The following is an 18,495-nucleotide window of genomic DNA, read 5'->3' as shown; positions in this document are numbered from 1 at the left end:
CCCTTCCGTGTCTTTTTAGAATTTAACTAAATTGGTACAGAAAAATATGAAGCTTTTTACAATATAAAATAAATACTACTAGAATCATCATGGAATATATTTTCATATTGAACCTATTTGATATTCTAATATTTTTCAATTTTGCTAAGTCTCAGATTCGATACTATCTTTCTTTGATTTTACATGGAGATTCGTGCAAAAAATTGTTTTCAGTTTTTCTTTTTTTCTTCTTATGCTATATCACTTGATATTGTAAAGCTTCATGTATTTTTTCTACAAGCTTGATCAAACTTCAGAAAGTTTGATTCAAGACAAAGCTACTATGCAGAGTTAAGAAAAAGGAGGGAGTACCAGAAATTTAGAGATATTTTGTTACCAGAGAATTTTAAATAATTTTTGGGGGAGTATGCTCCATGTGACTTTTTCCAAATTGAAAACCGTGTTTGTTTTTCTCCATAATCTAGTGCAATTTCAAAAGAAGATTTTCATATATATATATATATATATATATATATATAATATATATATATATATATTTGTCTTTCTTTCAGTGACAAATATGTCATGCACTTACCATGCCATTTCAGTTCTTCTAGAATTCTTTAATACTCCCTCCGTTCCAAAATAGATGACCCAACTTTGTACTTGTACAAAGTTGGGTCATCTATTTTGGAACGGAGGAGCAAGAATTATGTGTTTTCTGTGTGACACACCCAAAACATCTTATTACATGTTCAGTTCTTCTACTAGAACTCAACATGCCATGGCATCCAATTCATGCATTTTCAAAACCCTCAAGATAACAAGGGCCCTGACATTAACATGAAATGCCCAGTAATAACATCCTACTAGTAGAAATAAAAATAAACCGAGACGCAGAACTCCAAAAATAAAAATGAACACGCGGGAGCAAGTGTTAATAATGCAGAGACATTTGGTAACAGAGACAAGTTATATAAAGGTTCAGGCATTCAGAACAGTTCACATTCACGAAGACACACTGACGAAACGAAACCCAGATACAGAGTTGTTCACAGAAGCTAATAATTACATTCACCCAAACCTGAGCGAAATACCAAACTCCAGGGTTTTCTTAAGTCGCATGATTTAGTAGACAAGCTTTATTTAGCGGTAAACTTGCCCAGCCAAGCTCTCTTGAAAGCCTCGACTCCTGTCAGATGCACGCGGCTTCACTTCTTGCCTCGCAGCTTTGTGCCAAGAGCCCTTTCCAGCTTGCCGATGATCTGTTGGTTTGGGATAGCCTTGCCTGACTCGTACTCCTGGATGACTTGTGGCTTCTCATTGATCAGCTGGTAATCAAACAATGTGTCTTAGGGAATGAAGGCAGAGAGATGTTACAGATTTCAGGTTGGTAGTGAAGTAAGATTCATCATACCTGTGCAAGCTGTGCCTGTGTGAGCTTCTTGTCCGTTCTAGCCTGCATAATGCTCTTCTTCAGGTCTGACGGCACACGCTCATCTGTTGAAGATAACCCCCAATGGTTAAAAAGCAATAAAAGACGTATTGGCATTCAATAACAATGAAAAAGTAAGGATCATTGAAGGATTCAAATTCCTTGGGAGTAAAATTTCATAGAATAGCATTCCTATAATGTAACTTAAGTTTTAACATCGTAATCCTAAATAAAAGTATAGGTACACCCATAGAAAAATCATGATTACCATATTTGTAGAATATGATATCAAATGCAGCAGAATACACACTGCTTCTAAACAGCAAATTTGCTCTGAAAGGACAGTACAGGTACATTATAGAGGAACTTATTTTCCTTGTGATCAACAGTTGAATTAATATCAGTAGAAACAAAGAAAAAACTGACTTGTACTTCACAACAAATTATGTTTATTACAAACCTCACAGAATTCATCGAACAATTGGGTAAGTCACGAGTCCATGATAGTAGATCAATTAGGAAATAGTGTTGCCTCGATAGTGTGGAACACTCAAGCAAGCACAACATTCTTTACTAGATAAGTAGACACATACAGAAATGCATGTCAACGCATTGAGAAACAAGGGAAACTGATCAACTAACAAGCATACTCATGTATAGTTCCTTTTAACCAAAGGAAAAAACATTGCCATATTTCACAGATATTATTAGATTTAACTGAGACATACACGCATCACATAAACAAAATGATTGCCATACGCACATCACATAAACAAAATGATTGGACAATAAACAGCTTTGCTAGGTAGTCATTCCTTTTGAAACATATAGAAGTAAAAAGTGTAAGGAACTCACGAGCAAGATTCTCTGTATCATCATCAAGCCTCTTTGTATTGAGCGATGTGGTGCTATGAGCAGCTTTGTTTGTCCCAGCATTATCTGCATTCATCAACAATGTCATCCAAGTTAAAGCAATATATAAAACTCTCACATATCTATCTCAACAAAGTGTGCAAAAGATGCACAGATAGATGTTCTGATCATACGATGGAAGCGTCTCTTTTACAGCACCGCCTATTATACAAGATATCACATACTGATCATGTTCAAGCATTTATGATGGCCATATGCATAAGAAAACTAGAAAATAACTCATCATAAAAGAGAAAGGTATTCCAGGACAGGCTTAACTAAACCTCTTCAATGGCAATCACTTAACTAACATGAGCAAGAAATTACTGTTCAATGTTGGCATGAAGTGCGTTACTGCAAAGGAAACCAAGACAGTAGACATCACTAACTCCCCTTATGCACAAAAATAAACAGTTAAACATATGGATCATATAAAATCCACACTTAAACACAATAGGTGTGCACTAGAAACTAGGCACATGAGGTGTACAGGTGCACTAAAAGGATAATTAACATTTCTAATAGTCATATAGAATTCTGATTATAATTTAGAAAAGACTAATATAACATGGATCTACCAACACACTAATTTTCAAATCCAAGCTCAACCCACACATCGCGGAAAAAAAGGGGCAAACATTGCTGTAATAGTAGCAGAAATCTACCTTGCTAATGTCCACACCAAGATTGTCACTTCTATTTCTCAGCGTGTGATTGAACTTTTTTCATAAGGTACATAAATGTTATATTAATATTGTTCTTTCTCGTCCGAAAAAATTCATAAACTTTAGACATGCTAATTGATGCAACGTCATTCTACTTATACAGATCTTGCCCCAACATATCACAGGTTCTTATCAACACTTTTTGACGATTTTACATGCTGCAAAGGAGTGTAGATATTTTAACTTTCAGTACCAAATCCGAATGCATGATCACATCAGAGATGCAATCAGAGCCACTCCTGCAATACAGACTACAAGGATTAAACCCCAGTAACTGTATGTTCTAACCTCAGATTCAGTACAAGTGCTGCATCATCACCAATCAAACAAGTGAATCATAAAAGAAATAAAGAAAATCTCATGAAAATAAGATGCTTAGCACAATCAAATGACCAAACAAGAACATGCCCTGGTCTTCTAAAGCTTACAGACAATTTATTCTTCCAAAATTTCATAATAATTTATTTCCCTAAAAAAAAGGCCAAGGAATCCATTCTACCGAAAACCCTCGCGTGAAACAAGAACATGCTTCGGATTACCACGCCGATGTACGATTATAATCAAGGAGACTCTATCCAACGCCCTAGGATTCGCAGCATCGCACGCCAATCTGACGAAAAACCCGCGCCTACTCTAAGACAAACTAGCCACTACGCGGCCAAACCAAATCCACCGCCGCGTCAAGCGATTCCTTTCTACTCCGAGACAAGGTGTCGAAAAGGACGGGCCAGGAAGGATGCGTACGCTTCTTGGCGATGTCGATGTCGACGCCGGCGCGGCGGGCGGCGTTGACGGCCTTCTCGTCCTTCTTGGCGGCGGCGTTGGGCAGCTTCTTGCGCACGACCACCGGCTCCCAGTCCTGGGCGATCGGTCCGGTGCGAGACATCTCGGCTTGCTCCGGCTTCGGGGGGGGGGCTTGCGATTCGGTGGGGCTAGCTAGGGTTTCGCCGAGGTTGGAGACGATGAGGATTTGGTCGGTGCGAATGATCGGGGTTAAGGTGGCGACGGTCTCGTGACTCCTCTTGAGGTGAACGCAAATGGGCCCTTCCGCGAAACTGATGGGCTGGTAACGTGTCGGAGCGGACTTGGACCATTTAGCTTTTTCTCTCTTTGGTGACCGCATTTTTTCATTCATTTCCGCAACTCACACTCGCTCCTGAAATGAAGCTTCCCCAAACTTTCACGACCGCATTTAGTTTTTTTTTCAGATTGTTATATTCGGTATTATCTTTTTTTTGTTTCACGGTTTTTTCCAATGTATATAAACTTTTCAATCCGTGAACTTTTTCAAATACATAAATTTCTTAAAATCCATGAATATTTTTATTGAATGCATGAACTTTTTTCAAATTCACGAAGTTTTTCAAATCCCAGAAACTTTTTTCAAATTTCATGAACTTTTAGCGTTAAAACTTTATGAACAATTTATTAAATCTGTGAACTTTTTTCAAATTCACATTTTTTCTCAAGTTAGTGAACTTTTTCCAATTAAATTTTTCAAATCCGATAACATTTCTCAAGTTAGTGAACTTTTTCTCAATTTCATGAACTTTTTCAAAATCTAGCTATAGAAAAATAGAATCAGGCAAGAAATTGCGGAGAAACTAACACATGCATCTAACAAGGGAGCATCAACAAAAACCTACGATTGAGTCTCACCGATTCCATTATGATTGTAGCCCTATCATAATGGAATAAACTACTATTGATCTCGCAAAAAAAAACACGAGCAACCCACAAATCTGAGCAAAGAAAAAATAAATTTAAATTAGGAACAAAGGAGAGAAATGCAAGGATGAGGAGAGATGAAACCAACCACAACTGTCTCAAGAGCTCCAGACGTCTCACCACCAAACCCTCAAACGAGCAGCGAAGGAGAGATCCAAAACAAAATTTCCATGTCTCTCTGAGCTATCGTTGGAAAAAGAAAAAAGGGGAGGAGAAAATGGCGGCTACAGAAGAGAAAAGAAATTTTTTAAATGAAGGGGCACTCAGCCTGTCAGCCAGAAGACGCCAGGCGCGCAAAATACTTGATCTCCTTGGAAAAGAATGCGGCCTGGTAACAACCAACCAACCCGGAGCCAAAAAGAAAAGGAATAGCAAGAATTTCAACATATAGATGGCGGACAAAAAAAATGATTGAACGCCAATTGATTTCATCCAACAAAACACTAGCAAATCTGAAAATAAATAATATACATATAACAGTGATAGACGATGCCCCCGTCCCTAGGCCCTAGCCCTTGTTTGTCACGTGGCAAAACTCTCTAATCTCGCCCTCACGATGCCGTTGAGCTCGCTCATCTTCCGCATGGAGGCCGTGAACTTGGGCCGTCCATTCCCACTGGTCCCCCGCATTATCTTTCACCATTCGTCTCGTCTCTTTAATATGTCCTTAGTAAATTTGTGCCAATTTTCTTTTTAATATGTCCTCGGTAAATTTGCGCCAATTTTTAATCTCATTGCAATGCACGAGCATGATCCACATTAAATTGCATCGATTTTGTGTCCCGTTGCAACTTTTTTACTATGGTCACTTGATAGTTTTTTTTTCCGACACTGAAGAGTCGTTCCCACAATATTTTCACCCAAAAATGATTTTCCACAATCACATGTATCAACAAAAAATACGAAAACAAAAGCTACAAATAAATAAAATCAAGTCGACCGTGATGGACGATCCCCCCGTCGCTAGCCTCTGTTTGTCACGTGGCAGAACTCCCTGATCTCGCCCTCGGCGGTGCCGGTGAGCTCGCTCATCTTCCGCATGGCGGCAGCGAACTTGGCCGCCCACTCCACTTGGTCCCCCGCGTTCTCCTCCACCATCCGCCTCGTCTCGCCGTCGTCGATCAGCGCCCGGTCCGAGTTGAAGGGCACCCTCCCGGCGAGCACGTTCTCGAAGTACCGGCCGTCGAGGTCTCCCGACGTCGCCTGGTCCTGCTCGACCCGTTCCTCCGCCCCGGCGTCCTCGGGGCACCGCGACCGCATGTCGGCGCCGTAGCTCGGGTCCATGGTCTCGTGCACGGCGGGGTGGATCCGGTCCCTGGACGACGAGCAGTGCGCGCGCCCGATGGAGTGCGCGCCGGAGAGAGCGACGAGCTCGTCAATGCCGAAGCCCTTGGAGGCGAAGGCGCGGACGAGGTCGTCGAGCTGCGCGAACGGCGGCGGCAGGCTCTGGCTGGCGTCGGACGCGTCGGAGGTGAGCCCGTCGCGGCGGCCTGAGGGGACGTCGTAGCTGATCGCCCCGGAGCTGAGGACGTAGGCCGCGTCGCGGGCGGCGAAGGCGAGGATGTCGGCGCACGACACGGTGCCGGGGCACGTGGCCTCCAGCTGCCTCTTGGCCTCCTCCACCACGTCGATCCCGCGGAGGCCGCCGTTCGCCGGCGAGGCCTTCTCGGGGTCCGGGTTGACGGGGCTCGGATCAATGAGGACGGAGCCATCACAGCCCTATATACAATGATGCATCAGCAGAGCGACGCTAGATCAGTTTCTGTACATTTGGCACACACAAAATTTAACTCACGTACGTTACGTACCTTGACAAAGCAATCATGGAAGTGGAGGCGGATGAGCCCCGCGCCGGAGCCACCGTCGCCGGACCGGGAGACGTGCTGCTCGACGACGCCCCGCACGACGGCCTCGACGTCGACGGTGCAGTTGGTGCTGGTGCTGTAGAAGCCGTCCTGCAGGGCGGCGTTGGTGGACGATGGCAGCAGCCCATGCAGAGCTATCAAGAGCACCATTGCCACGTTCACCCGTCTTCCTGCCATCTCCTACTACACGCGATGCCTAATCAAGATGTCAACTCTAAGCAGAGAAACTGCAAGTGCAACAGCTAGCTGCAAGATCCACCTGGTGATGAAGAAGAGAACTACTAGTGATCAGCTAGTGCCAGTGGTAGCCTTGTACGTACGCATTTGTATATTACGGGGATCTAAGTATCTGAGTGACTTGCTTGAATTGGAGGTATATATGGAGACGCTTGGAATGTGGCCCGTCGCGTCCAGCAAGCTTGGAACATGCATGGCGCGGGCTCTGCAAGCTGCCCGCTGACAATCTCGGCATTCAGGTTACAAGGAATGATGGACAGCGATTAGCCAAAAAAAAAAGGAATGATGGACAGCGAGGATCCGCAGATGGGAGAATATATTCTTGGTATCACCAGCTAATTCGATCTGAAACAGAGAAGGTACGCCTGCGGTTAATTAATTATTGGCGCCATGTACGGATGCACAGAAGCAGCTTATGCTACCGAAATTCGTAGATCCAAGGTGTCGAAGAAATAATAATTCGTAGATATCATCTGCGGTTAATTAATGCATCTGAACCGTGGATGATCTGTTAATTAGTGAGGTGACATGGCAAGGCAGAAGGCCTCTCGACATGCAGACCTTGGATTTAGGGTGTGCCATGGAGATTCAGAAACAAGAGACGAGGTAGAAGAAATGTCAGAGTCCGTTTGGACAGCGCAAATCTCTTTTTACCGGTGGCGGGAGGTACCGGTGAAGTATCCACCGTCGGTATAGTTTGAGATTCGTGCGGTTTGGTGGCCCACATCATTCCAACTTTGCCCGCCCGTATCCACCATTACGTCGCATCATGCGTAGGTCCCACCCATGCATGCATGCATGACACATCCACTCTCTGCTGCAAATGCACGAAAACGACACATCTGTCTCATCTCTCGTCCATGGCTTTTATTTTCTCTTCGGCATTTCCAATCGTTTATATCTTTTAAATAGTAATTTTGTTTTTTATTTTTTTATATATTTGAACTCCTGACACTAAGATCTTTAGAACAAGATCAATATTGGATAGATTTCAAACACATTAATATTTTACGTCTATTTTCACACATATTCCAGCGAAATCTGTTATTCGAAATGAGTGAAAATATGTGAAACGTGTTCTTTCAAACATGTGAATTTGATTGTTTCAATGCGTGAAATTGAATATTTCAAATATATGAAATGGTATTTTTAAAAACTTATGAAACATATTTCAAACTTATTTGAATTTCAGGGAAATCATTTTTTGGAACATAGTGAAATTGGATTTTTGTGTGTAATTATAACGTAACTTTTCATTGAAATTAGTGAAATGTGTTTTTTGAAATGAGTGAAATTGGTTGTTTCGAATGAGTGAAATATGGTTAAAATTTGAGTGAAATATGTTTTTTCAAATGAGTAAATCCGTTTTCTAAAATGAGAGGAATTTTCGTCAAGCTTGCTTATTCCGGTGTGTGAAAAGATGTGAAATTAGTTATCTACAAAATGTGAGACTTATATTTGTCAACATGTGAAAGTTATTTCACTCAACTTATTTAAATTTCAGAAAAATCAGTTTTTGAAACTAGTTATTTCAAACATGTGAGACTTATTATTTCAAAACTTTTTTACAATGAGTGAAATATGTTTTATGAAGGGAGTGAAATTGTTTTTGGAAATAATTGAAATATGTTTTTTGAAATAATTGAAATTAGTAAATTGAAGTGACTGAAATCAAAACATGTGAAATCTGTCTCGTAATAACTGAAATAAGTTTTTTCAAATGAGTGAAATGAGTTTTATGCAACAATTTATGTTTTTGATATAAGTGAAATTTATGTTTTGAATTGAGTGAAATCTGTTTTTTAAAAATCAGTGAAATTAAAACTAGTTCAAATGTATCGAGAATTGGTCTTGTTCTGAAGATCTTCTCGCTATGAATTCAAATATATATAAAACATCAAAATTGAAGTTTTGATTCAAAAAATATCTATCATCCAAATTTCCACAATAAAATTAAATGAAAGTCTTTTGATGGGGGGAGAGAGATTATTTTCGAAAAGTGTAACGTCCACACGTGTGGGTGTTAGCCAACTCACCCACACGTCTCCATCACCGTCCAGTAACTTCTGCATGAATCTTGGCACGAATTAGCTGATTTTGTATGCCACGTAGGACAACTCGCGTGTGTGGTGTGTGAGAGAGGTCGCCCACACATCCGTTTTACCACACGGAGGGGCCGGTGTGTGGGCGTTTAGCAGTTCGCCCACACACCAGTTTTCGGTCACGCACAAGGGCTGGTGTGTGGGCGTTTGCCATCTCGCCCACACGCCCGCCTCCTTTCCCACATCCAAGCTCCCAGTGGCCATGCGTTTTGCAGTGTACATGACAACTGCCCTAGTGTGATTGCAAGCAGATGGCAACTCTCTTTTTTTTACCCGAACATGTAAGTTGCCATATGTTTTGCATGGTACATGGCAAACTGCCCTAACGTGCACGTAAGCAGATGGCAACTGCCCTAGCGTGCTTGTGAGCACATGGCAACTCTCTCTAGTGTTAGTAGGTGGCAACTCCTAAAGTTTTGAAATCATGGCAACTGCAGTAGACCAGACCACACATGGCAACAGCCGTAGTTGTCCAAAAAATGGCAATCTGAAACTTTGACCTGAGATGGCAACTGCAGTTGAGCAAACATGGCAACTGCACTTAAACGAACATGGACGAGGGTTCGACCCATGGCAATTGCGGGGGGCGCGGTAAAGTGTCACGTGGGCGTGCGGGACCACGAGGTACGTGGCTTGACGTACCGGGCGTGTGGGCATTATCTATTTCGCCCACACGCACGCGTGTAAGTGGGACCGGGAGGGAAAAAAAGAGGCGTGTGGGCGCTAGTTGTTTTGCCCACACACAGACGTGTGGGCTGGTCCTTTTAGGCACCACATAAAACATGTGGGCAGATTCCTTAACGCCCACACGTGTGGCAGTTATCAGCGTCCATTATTTTAGCATATGCATGCAGGCGATCTTCTCTCCATCCTTTCTCTCTCCTGACATAAAGCTGACAAAAGCATGAAAAAGGCCCACATATATTCCTAAGTATTTCAATTCTTCTCTCTTATACACAAAACAAGGGCCCAAATCCCTAAAAACACTCCAACGGCGGATGCTCCACCGGTACCTCCCGCCACCGGTAAAAAAAAATCGGTTTGGACAGACGACACATCGGTGGCTTGTCCCGGATGTCTGAACCACTTCTCGGGGTTGAGCGTTCAGCATTTGATCTCCTTCAGGTCTGGCCACTTACCCATTTCAGTGCAGCTTGCAAAGCTTAATCCTAGCATGCCCTTCTCTCTAGAGCTTATTATTCTCGCTTCTTGGGCAATTTGGATCACAAGAAATAATTATATTTTCGAAGGCAGCACTCCCAGCTTATACTCCTGCATGTATTGATGTATTACTTTATAATGTAATTAATAATATATATGGCTGAGGTCATCCTTCTTTTCCAAAAAAAGAAAGTTATACTCGTGCAGGAAAGCTTTCAAGGAAGAGGTACACTGGCTTACTCACAGGGCTATCAGAAAAAGAATATGCAGGCTTCCAGGATTGGGTCGATGCATTCAGATGACTTTCTGTAGTTAACCTGTACATGTTGTGTGTATCTTTTCCTCTTGCTTTTTTCTAGGGCCTTTTTTGCAGGATGTTAGTCCTGCTGCTGTATAGATACTTCTTTCCTTTTTCCGTATAGACTCTTTGTACTTAAAAAAAATCAATGAAAATACGCAGCAGAGGCCTGCTGTTTCCCTAAAAAACAAACTTAATCCTAGCAGTCAAGAGTCAGAAGAACATAATCCAAGGAGAGGGGGCTACGAGTTGGTGTGGGAAAAAATAACCATCCTTCGCTGCATGAGTTGGTGCTGCCTGGAATTTCGACTGACAAAGCCGCCAAATCTCCAGCGGAAGCTTCAATTGCTGAAGACAACAGTGAGCTCAGTGACCAAAAAAATAAGTGAGATCAGCGAAGAACGTGCGGCAAACAGAAGTTTCGTTCTGTACAAAAGGAACTTGAAAGGCTCAGAAAGAAAGAAGCTAGCTGGAAAACCACTACATCAATGGAGCAGTAGCACTTCGTTTTCCAATGTGAGCAATTAGTTGCCTCCGCCTCCACCCATAGCGTTGCACCACTGCTCAGGAGATATGAACATCTTTTTTATGAATGAACTGGAAGAACATCTCCAGCACTGCATATTGCAACACCCATCTTGTGAGCACGCTTTCTTCTTCCCGGTGTCACTCAAGAGATCTTTTCGAGGGGCTAGGGCTTCTTTTTTGTGACAGTAAATCGATCTCCATTCTCCAGCGATGAGCGATTGAGTTGGAGATTGGAACAGACGCAGCAACGCCAAAACGAGATCCAATCAGATGCTTGTGAACATGCAGAAAATAATGTAATCAGTAATAATGACAGAAGCTTGATTATATTAAGTACTAAAAGTGTCAATGATAATCATAACCTGTGCGGAGCAGAATCATTTCAAACCAAATTAAAAGTGTCACTGATACATTCGAAAACAGTGAGTTTAAATTGAATTTTCCAAGATTTCTACCTACCACACGAGGCACAGGATAAACTATGCAAATCTTATTCTCTAACTTGCAGTACAGTTCGATCAACGGATCGTCTAAACTAACTGGAGGGGAATCTGGAGCCTTTAACTTGTGATCCCTTTAAGCACGAGTCATCAGAGTGGTCGAAAACGATAGTGTAGTTCTTGCTGCTCACATCTCTGGAGTAGCATCCATCGGTACCCACATATTTATACACCTGATGGTTCTCACCAGACCCAGAAGTCACCAAATTCCCCTTCACCCTCATACTACCGCGTGCCGACTGCGCATTCCGCAGAGAGCTGTAGGAGAAGCCTTGCTCCGCACCAGAGCCCCTCTTCTCATTGATGCTCAATTTGATAGCTGAAACCAGCGAGTACTCATCACCCACTTCATCTGAGGTCCCAGAGAAAAGATAGAGTGGGAAGACCTGGTGAACTTCTTCCGAGAGCAGCACGGCGCCGTTTGTGGTGGAAACACCTGACTTGGCATCGATCGTTTGGTTCACCACTTGCTCACTGCCGTTCTTGCTATACACATTGCTGTTTTTGTAGTTGAATCTCTGGTAGAAAGTTGTCATGACCTTTCCGTGCGACGATTCCACCCACCCGGTGGCGGAGACATGCCGGCTTGCGCTCGTCACGAACCGCCCGTCCAGCCCGCTGAACTGCGAGTCCACATTTGCCGACGACGCTGCATCATAGCTGATCAAGCTCCCAACTGTCTTCTTGCTCTTGTGATCCAACCACAGATGTAAATTGGCATCAATGTACCACATATCCAATGCATTGGTCACAGCAAACCCAAAATTGTGCTCCTTGCCATCCATGAGCTTGCCCAAGAAAGGCGTGATATCAATGTCATAGGTAGGTAGGTTGAATGAGCCAATGCCGGTGATTGGCCGCCAGAGAAGCGGGTTGACACCGCCGGTGTAGATAACAGTGAACGGCCAAACAGCACCGACCACATTGTCATCGACTTTAACAATAACCTCCCGAAACGCACCATTGCCAGGGACGCTGGACAAATTGTTGGCCTCAATGTACTCGTTGGGAGGGTTGGTGTACCAGAACTCATCACTGGAGTGGAACGAAACGAACACCTCAAGGACCGCCCTGTAGGTGTTCGACGGAATGGCGAGCTTCCTCGACTGCACATCGGCGGAATTCTGGATGGCGAACCACTGCCCGTCGTTCAGAGGTAGGCTCCTCGAGATGGGCAGGATCAAATCGGCGTGCGGCAGCGGCGGCGGTGACGGCGTTGTGGAGTGGAAGTAAAGATGGAGGGTGAGGTTGGCGTGGTAGACGCCGGTGTACGTGCTGTCGACGATGTTGCCAAGGTACACCGCGACCTCGCCAGGCTCGGAGAGAAGGGCGGCGTACCTCGTGACGTCGCGGGAGACCGACCAGAGGATGCCGTCGGGGCGCGGCTCGGCGGTGCAGCTGCGGAGGAGCTCGGCGCCGGAGAGCCAGACGCCGAAGATGCGGTCGAACTGGCGGCCGCGGCAGTCGGCGCTCCACTCGAGCACCGCGAGCGCGAGCGACCCGCCCCGGGCGCGCGCGGCGGCGAGGCACTCGGGCGGCACGTAGGCGGCGGTGGCCGGAGGACGGCCGTAGGTGTAGCCGAAGGAGTCGGAGAGGAGCAGAGCGGAGCAGGGCCCGACGCTGCCGCGCGGCGGCTGGATCGGGCGGTCCACCTCGAAGAAAGTGGTGGGTGGCTCCGAGGCGTTGACCGGGGCGAGCTGGAGCGACGGAAAGCGGTGTCTGCGCGGCACGGCGACCGCGGCGAGGGGGAGAAGGAGCGCCAGGAGGAAGATCAGGCAGGGGCTGGTGGTCCGCGATGCCATGGCTGGAGCTGGAGGGAGTGGGTGGAGTGGGAGTGGAGCTGGTTTAAACAATTGTCAACACTGTTGAGCCAAAATCCACCAATCTACCCCTTCTCACGATTGGGCCCACATGTCAGGCCCCTAGGTGGTGCCACTAGTTTCAGGCCCACATGTCAGGCCCTAGGCCATATTGACACTGCATCAGGAAATCACAAGATCAGTCAAAGCATATTTTCTTGCATAACTTCATCAAGAAGAAGAAAACAGGCTAGCAACAGTGTTCTCTAAGACCCAACTAGGCTGACATATGAGAACACAATCTGTTGGATCATACTTGAAATTGTCTATTGGCATTGGTAATTGGTGAAAGCCTAATGGATGTCCAGTTACGCCGGCAGCCCTCCAAATGCAAAAATGGTGTGCAGCGCCGTTCACATACACATAAAGCCAATACGGGCCGTTAGTGAAAAGATGCCCGGGAAGGTCACCGTCGTGCAAACATGGCTTCATACATACAATCTTGACAGGTTACATCATGTTGGCCGGCTTCGAGGGTGAAATAGCAGCCACAGGTAGTGCAACGTTCAGCCTGCAAGAACAAAGGCACGCATCAGAACTTCAATCAAACCCAATATATATACTGCCAGTGAGTTAACCTCCCACACAACTACAGATTTGGAAAAATTATGCATCTTATGAAAATCACAGCATCAGCATCATACATTCTTGATATGTCATTACCAATCTACATGTGACATGAAGATGAAATAGTAGAGTAGACAATCTACCAATCAAACATTGCTGGCAGTTTATTTTAATTCATTGGACAAAATATGTATGTGTATGTGCCACTAAGAGTAGACAAACTATTTGGAGAAGAAAAAAGTACACAAGCTAGACGAACATAAAATGTAGGTAACCTGTCAATCTACTTCCTCCGTTCCTAAATATTTGTCTTTCTAGAGATTTCAACAAGTGACTACATACGGAGCTAAATGAGTGAATCTACACTCTAAAATATGTCTATATACATCCATATGTGGTAGTCCATTTGAAATCTCTAAAAAGAAAAATATTTAGGAACAGAGGGAGTATAACATAATTAACCAGTAAAGCCTAAATAGGATGAACAGACACAAAAGTAAACTGGACAAGTCTGAACACTGGTGCTGTAAATATGTTTGTAGCGACCATTGTGAATCAGACCCTCAGTTTCCTGACTCTTTTTCTTTTGTGTTGAGAGTGCTTTGACACACAACTCTAGAAAAAAAACTTGTTAGATGTGATATTCTCTCACTGGTGGACCTTTGAATAAAACCTAAGAAAGCATCAGCAATCTAAATTAATGTGACAATAATTTCCATTCTCAAAAAGGAAGGGATCATCATCTGCGGGTGCCAAAACTGCACAGCTTGATAGGAGAAACTGATTCAAAACATGACCACAGATATAGAGAAATTCATATACTAATGTTGTGCATCACACCTATGACACTACAACAATTACTTTTCCTAAAAATGCATCCACAATTCTTTAATCCCTAATAAATGTTCCTTACATCGCCTAGAAACTTATCTCATGATACAAGAATAAAAGCAAATAATACTAAGGACAGGACAACATATAAAAAATCACAAGCACATGAGGATAACACTCGCCTCAGAAGTGAAGGTGCTCTCTGAAGACAACAGACTTCCAGTGTAAGTACCAACTGATGTGGAATTTCTCATCCCAAAATCAATGTAAGTCTTGGTAATTGGGTTATATAGTCTTAGTGATCCTGATGCAGACAGGATTATCTTCCCGTCATTTAGAATTTCCAAGGGTTGAGCAAAGAGATTTTCAGGCTGGAAATCCAAGCTGTACCTTTTATTCCAGAGACATTTCTCAATATCCATCAAAAACCATAAGTCCAAAGAGCAACCTTCAGGATTGTGTGCCATGACTAGGAACCCATCCAAATTTGCCAGTGATAGATCCGAGTATAGACTAAAGTAACCGCACCTGCCACTGCTGTCCTTAACAAAGCTGCGCACTGGAGTTGGACCTTGGACAATCCCCATCCACTCCTCTGTCTCAAGGTTGAACAAAGCCATGCTACCCGGTTTCACACGGGCCCCAGAAAATGTGAAACGTTTGTATAGAAAATCCAACAAGAAATAAACTACTCCATTGACAACAATACTTCTGTTATGGTTACTTGTGACAGGGGCCGGAGGGCCCTGTTTTCCCCTCCATCTTGCATGGCGACCATCATCAAGGGTGATGACCTCACAGAGCATCGGGCTGGACTCATGATCGGAATTATCTATGCTAACACAGCGTAGGGCCTTGTATTCTCCCGTGGAGACAACCTGTCCAAAGTCAAACGATTGTGGGAAGAAATGTTGCACATGTGCATGCTCCTTTGCGCGGCGACTGGGCAATGCAAAGGTATCACCCGTGGCAGGGTTGATCACATGGCAGCCCTTACGTCCGGTGACACAAATAAGGTCCAGGCGGCGTGTGCGCACCATCCTGGCATCCTTCATGGTGGTGGCTATCCGCTTAACGACATGGCCAGACAAGTCCAATAAGTTAATGGTGCCTCTTTCAAACATCTCACAGTTACATGTGACGATTAGTGGACCAGGGTGACAGGACTTGTGGGCTGCAACGAAGAGCGGATCCGAGAGGAGGGACCTCCAGGATTGGCAAACCGCTCGGAAGAGGCACACCGCCTTCGTGGGGAGGCACACGAGGATGTGACGCAACATGTCTTCAGGCAGCGCGCCATCGTTTGAGGCGGCGACGGACACCTTTGGCGGCATCACTGAGGCGTCACACTTTGTCTGCAACAACAGCAGGGGAGTACGCTTATTATGTTGCTCAGTAATCAGTCGAGCAAGAACACCCAAATATGCACATAGAGACTACAGGTACGCATCAAGTGGGGATTTTCTTTTGATTTTCATTCTACTATTCACCAATCTTGTGCCTCACGTGTAACGACCCGTATTTTTTTCCACATAGTAATTCCACCCTTAACTAGATAATTAAGTAGGATGTATTAAGCAAATCCATCTCAGATTTCTTCAACAAGCATAATCAGTCAAATATATATATAAATATAAATATATAAATAAATATATATACACCTCCAACAGTACAGCTGTACAAGTGTATTACAAATCTTTGGAAAAAGAAAATGTAGGGAGACCAGACTATGCTAATCTATACAACAATGCCACACCAAACTTAGACAAACCCAAAAATATCTCTGGGTCAACCAGAATAGCAGGACACATTTGAGACACACACTGACCACCACTCTCACGTGCACAATAGATTAATAGTCAATGGGTCAACAGTATAGTCTATGTATGGGCTTCAACCTTCAGCCAATTAGAAGCTAGCACCTGTGAGAACAATGGAGAAGGGGATGGGCAGCCATACCAGCCAAGGAAGATGGTTTTCTGATATCAAAAGAAGAGAGAGCAGAGCAAGCCATTGCAAAGACTTCACACGTCTCCATTCTTCCCCAAATAGCCAAACCAGCAGCTTGTCTTCCCCCCACTGTCTTCATCTCTCTACCTGCAACCAACAAAGATCCAAGAACAACAAGTGAGGATGGTGACATGAGCAATCAGCAGTAGACCGAAGGGGACAGGCTGGAGCTAGAAGCTAGCCTAGAGGGGTGGAGTCTGAACGTAGGAGCAGCTGGAGTAGGGCCAGCAGAGAGGGCAAAGGAAGAAAGGTGAGTTCTTCTTGCCATCTTCTAGTTCTCACATATAGAAAGAAATTTTGCACAGTAGCACATTCAATATTTCTCGCTAGTTCTTCACAGATGCACAAAAATCACAGTAGTAGCATTGAACTCAGTTCTTGAAATCAACAGTAAAAAAAACATGGATAATGCCTTAATCAAGTAAAATAAAATGGAGCAAGATAATGTACATCATCAGTACACAAACGTCTTGCACAGGAGGAACTTGTTCAGTACACACACATGCACATGAGACTAAATTAATTTACTAAATCTGAGAACTTGAGCATAAAAAAAAATAGGGAGAGGAACAAGGGCACCACTAACCTGCACATATGTTCGATCTGCTCCATGGCCACGCACTGGAGGTCTGACCTGCACCATCCAGCATCACGGCGGCCACCAACGCCGACCACTTCAATCTGGAGCGGGGGAATCACATCCCCAATAGGGTTTGACCTGCAAGCCAAAAAGAACACACACACAGGGGGATTAGAGAGTTGAGGCTGAAATTCATGGGATAATATGGGGATTCACATCAGGGGAGAGAGAGTGTGGAGGATCTTGCAGCGGCATCTTTCCCGTCGCTGGTGGCGCCATCGATCTGGGCAAGGAGCAGAGGAACCAGAGGAGGGCATCAGCGTGTGCTACTGACTAATACAACTGGACTGCTCGTTCGGTTCAGAACTTGTACTAGTACTAGTACTAGGAGAGAGAAAGAGCCACTTAGCCTAAGCTGAAATGTCACGTACACTCTCAGGATATTAGTACTAATTAGCTAGTTAGATGCCATCTCAATAATGCTAGCTACCCAGTACACAATACACTGATGCATATCAAATATCTGGTATAATAATATTTGACTGTAGGATGACCACACTGCACCGACGTATATATATTTATTTCCCTAGTATTCACTCGACTTAGTCTCGAAATATATATATTTGCCGAACTGCAGGAAGCGAGTATAGTCCGGAGAAGGAGGCGCTACAGAAGCAGATCGAGTCCGGATCTGAGTACGAAAACTCAGGCAAGCTCTCCTCGATCATGCTGAGTAGAACTGTTTTTCTAAAGAAAAAAAACACTATTCTCTACTATCTTATCATCAACTTGCATAAAATGTTTTGGTAATAAATTGTGTGGAGTGACTGTTGACAAAGAGTTGGGTTAGCTGATGGAGCAGCTAATTCATTGATTGATTTATTTTTATAATTATTTGGTGGGTAGAGGGTGCCCTGGATGGACATACTGGAAGGTGGGGCCCTCTACATATGGCTAGTATATTAAGATTAAATAACTTTCACTCATTTTATGCGCCGTACTACAACGTATCAACCATGGTCTCGTCTAAGACGAGTTGAGCCCAATACCATCAAGTTATTATACTCTCCACATGGGTAAGTAGTAGTAGGATGGGCGATGAGTTCCCACGCTAATGCCGGATGGGTGCATTAGCAAGCGCTCTATATATTAAGCGTTGGTGGAGTGCGGGTTCCGAA

General features: G+C 44.1%; 4 protein-coding genes across 4 annotated transcripts; all 4 read right to left on the bottom strand.

Annotated features, from left to right (window-relative positions):
• Nucleotides 1-933: 933 nt before the first annotated feature.
• On the bottom strand, nt 934-4,125 carry LOC123077776 (multiprotein-bridging factor 1a). Its single transcript, XM_044500101.1, has 4 exons — nt 3,796-4,125; nt 2,270-2,353; nt 1,397-1,479; nt 934-1,310 (listed from the first exon to the last, which is right to left on the bottom strand). The coding sequence occupies exons 1-4, from the start codon at nt 3,935-3,937 to the stop codon at nt 1,191-1,193; spliced, it is 429 nt and encodes a 142-aa protein (XP_044356036.1). The 5' UTR covers nt 3,938-4,125; the 3' UTR covers nt 934-1,190.
• A 1,617-nt stretch (nt 4,126-5,742) lies between these two features.
• LOC123074312 (peroxidase 2-like) lies at nt 5,743-6,940 on the bottom strand. The gene is made up of 3 exons (XM_044497190.1): nt 6,588-6,940; nt 6,148-6,498; nt 5,743-6,066 (listed from the first exon to the last, which is right to left on the bottom strand). Exons 1-3 carry the CDS (start codon nt 6,819-6,821, stop codon nt 5,743-5,745), a joined length of 909 nt encoding a protein of 302 aa, XP_044353125.1. The 5' UTR covers nt 6,822-6,940.
• A 3,872-nt stretch (nt 6,941-10,812) lies between these two features.
• LOC123077773 (peptide-N4-(N-acetyl-beta-glucosaminyl)asparagine amidase A) lies at nt 10,813-13,834 on the bottom strand. The gene is made up of 2 exons (XM_044500099.1): nt 13,586-13,834; nt 10,813-13,447 (listed from the first exon to the last, which is right to left on the bottom strand). The coding sequence occupies exon 2, from the start codon at nt 13,270-13,272 to the stop codon at nt 11,506-11,508; it is 1,767 nt and encodes a 588-aa protein (XP_044356034.1). The 5' UTR covers nt 13,273-13,447; nt 13,586-13,834; the 3' UTR covers nt 10,813-11,505.
• LOC123077774 (F-box/LRR-repeat protein At2g43260) lies at nt 13,469-16,824 on the bottom strand. The gene is made up of 3 exons (XM_044500100.1): nt 16,687-16,824; nt 14,910-16,082; nt 13,469-13,840 (listed from the first exon to the last, which is right to left on the bottom strand). The coding sequence occupies exons 2-3, from the start codon at nt 16,059-16,061 to the stop codon at nt 13,736-13,738; spliced, it is 1,257 nt and encodes a 418-aa protein (XP_044356035.1). The 5' UTR covers nt 16,062-16,082; nt 16,687-16,824; the 3' UTR covers nt 13,469-13,735.
• Between the last annotated feature and the right edge of the window lie 1,671 nt (nt 16,825-18,495).

Source organism: Triticum aestivum, chromosome 3D, assembly GCF_018294505.1.
Source record: "Triticum aestivum cultivar Chinese Spring chromosome 3D, IWGSC CS RefSeq v2.1, whole genome shotgun sequence".
Taxonomy (NCBI): Eukaryota; Viridiplantae; Streptophyta; class Magnoliopsida; order Poales; family Poaceae; genus Triticum; species Triticum aestivum.
Note: the sequence above shows the minus strand (reverse complement) of the source record. Positions and strands in the feature narration are given on the sequence as shown.